Source organism: Nestor notabilis, unplaced genomic scaffold (assembly GCF_000696875.1).
Source record: "Nestor notabilis isolate BGI_N333 unplaced genomic scaffold, ASM69687v1 scaffold1756, whole genome shotgun sequence".
Lineage (NCBI taxonomy): Eukaryota > Metazoa > Chordata > Aves > Psittaciformes > Psittacidae > Nestor > Nestor notabilis.
Genome location: NW_009933161.1, coordinates 1 through 7,645, shown reverse-complemented (window position 1 = coordinate 7,645; position 7,645 = coordinate 1). Strand labels below are relative to the sequence as shown.

The window sequence follows — 7,645 nt, the reverse complement described above, 5'->3', positions numbered from 1 at the left end:
CCATCCCGCCTGCCTGGCCTCCTGCTACCTCTGGGGAAGGCGCCGCGGAGGGGCCGGAGCCGCGTGTACCGCTCCAGGTTGTAGTCCTTGAAGAGGACTTCCCAGAAGTTCCGGACGGCAGCAGCATCTCGGCCCAGCAGCCAGGTGAGCAGCGCATGGAAGGCACGGTGGGAGCCCTCCCGCTCCGTCCGGCTCAGCGTCTCCTACCGGTGCCATCACAGCCTGTCGGTGTTTCACCGGCCAGCCCCACGGTGCTCTCCCACCCTGCAGCCTCACCTTGAAGATGTGTTCGGGAACAACGTCGTGGTCAGCCAAGCCGTGCAGCAGCGGGAAGATGTCGTCCACCGCCATGGCAATCTCGGTGCGGTGCAGCTTCAGCAGGCGCCGCAGGTCCCCCTCGCCGCCCGGCCCTGCCATGCTGCAGGGATGCTGCCGGGGACAAGCAGCCTGCCCCAACACTCTCCTTTAATATGTCCTGGCCACCAACAGTGGAAACCTTATCAGGCTCCCGCAGACCCACTCATTTCTGTATGAGGCCACGTAACCTGAGATAGTTCCTCTGACACTGGCTGTCCCCGTGGCATGGCTGGGCTTGCCCCCATGGCACCACTGCACCCCCAGCACTGGGATTTGGGGTCAGGCTGCTCCCCAGCTCAGGGCATCAAGAGTGGTGTTAGCATGGTGAAGGACAGCCAATGCTGCAATGACCACCCCTGGGTGCTGGCACAGGGGCTTCTGCCTCTCTTGTCCCTGTGGTTGGCCAGGCATTGCCCCAAAATTTCTGGACTTTCCACAGCACCTGCTTCTCTCATCCAGAAACTGAGCCCCAGAGCACGTGGAAAGCAACACCCTGGCAGCAGGGGAAAATGGGAGTATTTGCCCTGGCTACCTGCAAACCACCAACAGGAAAGCACTGACACCAAGTGTGTGATCAGTTACAATTAAGAATGCTGAACAAGCAAACAGCCTGCTTGAAGTGTGTCATCACTGCCTTCCAGCCTGACAGAGCGATGGCAGTGCCACAAACAAGGCCAGGGATTACCTGGGCGGGCGCTGCCTGCAGCTCAAACACCCACTCCAGGAGATTGGGCAATAAGGTGATTTCAGTGGATATACACAGTTTTAAAAAACTTGAAACTGGCGAAAACTGGCTGCAACCAGGTGTCCGGGAAAGAGAAAGCTCCAAAGCTACCATCCCAGCTCCCAGCTGTGGTATCTGTTGGCTCCAAAGCTGTGCCAGAATGAAGCAGCTGCTGTTCAGAAACTCAGGAAGAATAACAAGACAACATCCTCTGTGAGAGCAGGAAATACCCTCATACATATCTGCTTAATAAATTAATGTGTTTACCCATGGAAACACTCACCCTGGAGCTCCTTTCAGCATTTGGGGTGCATTTTCCCATGGAGACACTGGGAGACATGGCATTGGGGTTGGGCAGGCACCCTTCTAGGTTCCAATGCCCCACACAGGGATTTCGGTGCCCAGCTCTGCTGTGGCGGGGATGGCTTTGCCACTGCCTGATGCACCACATTACCTGCCCACGGTACAAAACACGGGTGTCAGTAGAAATGGAAGCTGAAGCTCTCTGCAGTCCAGCCACAGGTGCTGAGCACAAGCCCATCCTGACACATTCTCACAAGTCCCATCAACCGTTCCCAGGAAAACCATTTTCCCCAGGTCCCACCTGCAGGGCCAAAATGTGTCACCATCGCACTGTGTTAAGCTGTCCAGTGCCTCTAGGACAAGACCCTGGAGCTTGCTGCAGGCTGTCCCCTCCCCATGCCCATTGACCCACAATTAGGGCAGCTCCTTTGAGGTCAGGCACTACCCAATGCAGCTGTGGGCTCAGACTTGTGTTAAATTCCAGCCTTGGAATTTAACTTGTGTTAAACAGCACTGGGCTCAGACTTGTGTTAAATTCCAGCCTTGTGACTGTTTCTGTGCTCTGAATCACAGACAGATTGTTTTCCACATCCAGCCCGCTCAGTAGTGTAACGATTTGCATTCTGGGTTTGCTTGGGCGGGGATGGCTTTGCCACTGCCTGATGCACCACATTACCTGCCCACGGTACAAAACACGGGTGTCAGTAGAAATGGAAGCTGAAGCTCTCTGCAGTCCAGCCACAGGTGCTGAGCACAAGCCCATCCTGACACATTCTCACAAGTCCCATCAACCGTTCCCAGGAAAACCATTTTCCCCAGGTCCCACCTGCAGGGCCAAAATGTGTCACCATCGCACTGTGTTAAGCTGTCCAGTGCCTCTAGGACAAGACCCTGGAGCTTGCTGCAGGCTGTCCCCTCCCCATGCCCATTGACCCACAATTAGGGCAGCTCCTTTGAGGTCAGGCACTACCCAATGCAGCTGTGGGCTCAGACTTGTGTTAAATTCCAGCCTTGGAATTTAACTTGTGTTAAACAGCACTGGGCTCAGACTTGTGTTAAATTCCAGCCTTGGAATTTAACTTGTGTTAAACAGCACTGGGCTCAGACTTGTGTTAAATTCCAGCCTTGGAATTTAACTTGTGTTAAACAGCACTGGGCTCAGACTTGTGTTAAATTCCAGCCTTGTGACTGTTTCTGTGCTCTGAATCACAGACAGATTGTTTTCCACATCCAGCCCGCTCAGTAGTGTAACGATTTGCATTCTGGGTTGTTGCTTTTGTGTTCCTTCCCCTTTCTGAAACACTACACAGGAGGCAGAGCAGCAGCTGCCAGGTGCCATGTGAAGAGGCATGTACATCCTGGGGTATTCAGGTGGGTATTTCTAGATGTCCTTGCTTAGAACAGACCTTGGCAGCTGGAAGGTACTTGTAAGGGCCATGAAAAGTCAGCTTTCACTTGTAGAGGGATGTAAAACCCTCCCTGGGGCTGGCACAAGCCCTGCCTGTGAGGGTCCAAAGCTAGGGCACAGAGGAACCTGGCCATGGTTTCAGGATACCCTCTCTTTTCTATCACTCCCTTTGCAGAAATCAGAGGAAAAGGTTCAAGCTAGTCAGCTCAATCTGAGCTGAAATCCGACTCTGAAGGCTGAGGATGTTTCTCCACAAACACCTAGTTAATTCAGCAACATAGTGTCCTGCAAAAATTTTGTAGCCCTTGGAACACACCTTGATTCCCTTCTCCTGTGAAAAGCCACTGAAGCAAATGGGCGTTTTCCATCATTTCTTCCTTTCCCATTTCCCTTCCAGGTCAAGGTCTCATGGTGCAAACCTTTGGTCTCTTGGACACCACCTGCCTGGTGCTCATCTCATTCAACAGGTCCCTGAATCAGTCAGGAGAGAACAGGCAGAAGTGGGGAGCCCTCCCATGGGATCATGCCAGGAAGGCAGGCCCCCTCACTACCCTTGTCTCCGATACCAACCTCGCCATGCCCCAAGCACACCGGGTGGAACGCTGCCACCATGCTGAGAGGTTTCATCCCCCTCCCCTTACCTTTGGCTGCTCCAGCACTGTTGGTACAAAAGGTCTCCAGGTGGGGCCCAAATCCTAGAGTCCCATTTCTAGCAGCTCCCCTCCTGCTGCCCCACGCAGTCGGGCTGAGAGTGGGTCCAGCTGCAGCTTCACAGCTGCTCCTGCAAGAGCCTGGGAGGGAGAGCTGGAGTAGAGAAGGTTTATTTTAGCTTCAGCTTCCTCTTTTCTCCCCCTTTAGAAAAAAGAAACAAAAGCCCAATGGTATGTTATATTAATTTATTTGGGACACACCAAAAAAGGAAAGTCAACAACTGTTAACGTACAAAAGTACAGAATTCTGGGACAAGATTTACTGTCCTGATTAAAAAGGCACCATGGTCCCAAAGAAGAAGTAATCAGAATACATCATTTAGAAATTTCCCCCCCCCCGTTGCAGCAGAAAGAGAGCCAGGCTTTGGCTCTATCCACAGTCAAACCCAGTTTAAAATAAAAATGATTTAAATGCAATAAACACTGCTCAGCCTGTACAGGATCTCATGGAAAGAATCACAGCCTAGAGGATGGTCAGACTTTTTTTCTTCTCCTTTGTCTTTTTTAAAACAGCAAAGGTGACAAATCACTAATAACTGAGGAAGACTGCAGACTTCTGACGTTTTCTGCTCAACTTACTGTAATACACGTCAGTTCAACTGAAACTACCAGGCTGAGCGTGGGGCTTCTGGATGAAATGTAATTCCCTGTGGTGTACAGGAAGTCAGATTTGACAACCTTAAATTCCCTGAATCCCTGAAAAATCATAAAACACTACACAGCTGTGTTCCATATTCGAGTCAACCCTGGTGGATTTGCTTTACACACAAGCATTTATACTGTCAGCTATATTTGTAATACAAAGGGGGTTTTACAGCAGTTATTTTAAAAAACATCTACTTCGGCGAGGTCCGAGCTTGGCTATATTCCCTGCTGAAACAGAGCTGCTGGTGTAAAAGCCCAGTGAGAGGCTCAAGTCCAGCACCTCAGGGCTGGAAGGCAAATAGTTCAAACGTGACATAATCTGCATGGGGAAGTCAGTGAAGCACGTCAGAGAGAGAAGGAGAGGGAGGGCTGCAAACGCTCAAGCAGCAGAGGCTGAAGGGTGCTGCAGAATGTGGGTGCGTGCTATTAAACCTGTAACGACACACTACGGGTGGTGCGGAATACACTGAGTTCACTGCGTATTTTGGAGCAACTTACCGTGAAAGGACTTCTCAGAGACACAGAATAAGGATCCCGGCAATGACTAATGAGCAAGGTCACTGGGAAGCTGATGCATGGCTCAGAGCCGGACGGATCCGTCCTTGGGCGGAGGGATAGAGCAGAGGAATGCTGGAGCCGGCCTGAGCAGTGAGGCCAGGGCTGCCGCCGCCTCCTGTGCTTGCTCGCTCTGCTGCGTCCCAATCGGACCAGCAGCTGATTTGTGTTTCATTCCTCCTTTGGCATAGGACTTCAGCAGTCCAAGAACTGATTCATCAAAAGTAAAGGAACTGTCAAAATTATTCGTACATGCATTTATTGTTAAAGGGAGCAAAAGCCAAAGAATGAAACAGCACGAGTTAATGTCAGTAAAATGATGTGCGGGACGGAGGGGAAAAGAAACGGGGAAAAGCTGAGATACTGGAGTGGGGAAACCAACATTCACACTGAAAGGTAAATTTGAAAACCAGGCAAGTTTGCGCTCTTTTTACCAGAGAACTTCCGTGGACAAATAGAGACTTGGGGTTTTTAGATCTCAGTGTACTCTGGCAAGGATTGGGAATCTCACCAGAGAGATCTCCAGCACTGGGTTTCACTGGAAGTTCCAAGTCTCTCATCTTTAAAAACCAGTACAGCAACTCTAACTAAAAACAGTAAATACCCTCATATTGGGGGCATCTGAGATCACAGACATGTCACTGCTCAGGGTGTAGGTGGACAAGAGGGTTACACTTTGTTCAAACTAACTCTGGGTGGAAAAATACCATTTCCCCCCCGCACTGGTCTGCGCAGACTCAGGGGTGGAAAAGCAAGCCCAGGCTCAGGTGCCTTTTGCTGTAAATACCACAGCTATCCACACCTGGGAAAGGCTTTTTCTTTACCCTATGAAGGCAGGGTAACAGTTTATAAAAATTCTACCCATCTTAAAACTAAATAAAGCAATTTGCATCCTTCTCCCTATATTTACCCCCAACCCCCCCAAGATAAAGCATTACCACTTCATTTAGGATTCACACCTTAGATCCTAGATTAGGGACTTCATGTTAAAACTCATCCAATTACGGGAAGGTTTATCCTGATCAAGGAAACATCATTAAAATAGAATCTAGAATAAAACATTCAGAATCACCAATGCTTTTACAGCCAAAGCACTCAAATGTCTCCCGATCTCTCTTCTCTTCCCCTCCTCAAGTAAGAGAGCAATCCCTTCGCACAACTGCAGGGTTCCTCTCCGGGACTGGGTGATACAAGCTGAAAACCACCTTCCTTCCTCGCAGCAACACCAAATTCTGCTGAAAGGGGCCAAGCACCTTTCACCTCCACTGAAACCAGAACAAGTTAGGGCTTTTCAGCACACACACTTCCTCTTAGCAACAAGTCCAAGTTATTTCCCTGCAGTAAATCCGAGTCCTGTTTCATACTGTTAGGTCACCACTGGCTCAGAAATGGTGAGAGACTTCCAAAAACCCACTGGTGCAGACAGGACCTTGGAAGAAGAGGCTTATACGCTACGTAACCCTAGATCATCTGCTACGTTTGAGCCTTCGCATCATTAACCGCTGGCTACTTATCCTTCCAAATTCATGTGTTTTAGTCCTTGCTGCTGTTGCTGTCATCCCAGCGCTCTTCCCTGGAGGCAGCATGTTCCTGAGCTCTGGCTTGGGGATCTACAACAATCACTTCCAATTGATGGTGGGATTTCAAACTTGCCTAACGTGTGCATTGCCACCTCGTACTCCAGCAGCTCTGCCTGCCGACCGCGGCATGCACTAGCAGTTTTTGACCTTCTCCACAGTCTCGTAGAACCCAGGCCTAACCCTCCTGATGCTCATCCGTATATGCTGGCACTCCAGGGGCATGGCAGTGCTCGCAGGAGTCGTGGTGCACAAGCGCTTCCTTCTGCCCCGCAGTGAAAAAGCTGGAGCCCCGCCGTTCTCCTCCTCGGCCGGGTAGGATTCATCCACACTCGTGCCTTCGTCTGATTGCTCATCACTTTTGTATTTCATTTCCTTCGCTTTGTTTCCTTCCTTCTCCTCCCTGGCGAGTTTTCTGAAGTGCTCCAGACACTGTATCTTCTGTCTTCTGTCCATCATCTTCAATTCTTGCTTGTCTGTGAAATCTTCATAGTACATTTTTCTCTCGCTTCTCTGATCTTCAAGGAATTTCCACTCGATGCTAGTCATTTTTATCCCACTGTACTCCTCCAGTTTATTTCTCGTCTGCGTGTCTGTGCAAAACACGTCAAAGAGCTTCTCAGAACTCTCGTTGAACTTGTCTGCTCGCTCAGTAAAAGCCTGGTTCTGTCTCTGCTTTCTGGTCTGATACAATCGTGTAAACTCCTCGTACATTTTGAGGATAAGTTTCTTTATGTTTTGCGTCGCGATGGTGTGCAAGTTGCAAACCAACCAGTGCTCCTGCAGGTGCTCTGCGAGCAACTGGGCCGCATCCTCTTTGGACCGCTGGGCCTGGCCAGCTCTTTTGGGCTGCAGTAAATACAGCATGTTCTGAACCACATCCTTCTTGGTTGGCAGTATTCCCTGGGTGAAACCCGAAGACTCTACATATTCAACAGTCCCCAGAGTCTTCCGTGCTCTCACCTCGGTATCCAGTGATTCCATCACTGCTCGTTTATATTGTAGTTATGACACAATCTGAAAGAAGAGGGGAGGGGAAAAAAAAGAAAAAAAAGAGCATGTCAAATGACGCTTTTTGGGTTTTTTTCCCCCAGCTATTAATATAAATAAACAGATGAGAAAACACTCAGACCAATAAGATCTGGGAGCTCATGATATACTCCGTTGCTGTTGGATGGCTGCTGTTAGCCCAGCCCATCTAAACATCTGCACGTTGAGACTATCTCTCTCCTCTGTGCGCTCTCACAGCCTAATACGGTGTGTTTGTTTATGCTAATTTGCTTTTAATTGGGTTTTGGACTTCGCATTGTCAATTACAGTAAATCAAGACCGCCTAGGGCACAGGACTTCAGCTCCGGCATGCGAG

The 7,645-nt window shown here is 49.8% G+C and overlaps 2 protein-coding genes across 2 annotated transcripts in view; both read right to left on the bottom strand.

Annotated features, from left to right (window-relative positions):
- The window catches only part of AIRE (autoimmune regulator), a 5,210-nt gene extending 4,793 nt beyond the window's left edge, over positions 1-417 (bottom strand). Inside the window, exons 1-2 of the mRNA XM_010016729.1 lie at positions 277-417; positions 29-203 (exon numbers count right to left, since the gene is read on the bottom strand). Of these exons, the coding sequence (XP_010015031.1) occupies positions 29-203; positions 277-417 (316 nt within the window). The remainder of the gene's footprint in view (positions 1-28; positions 204-276) is intronic.
- A 5,573-nt stretch (positions 418-5,990) lies between these two features.
- Positions 5,991-7,298, bottom strand: LOC104407440. Its single transcript, XM_010016727.1, has one exon. It carries the CDS (start codon positions 7,261-7,263, stop codon positions 6,415-6,417), a length of 849 nt encoding a protein of 282 aa, XP_010015029.1. The 5' UTR covers positions 7,264-7,298; the 3' UTR covers positions 5,991-6,414.
- Between the last annotated feature and the right edge of the window lie 347 nt (positions 7,299-7,645).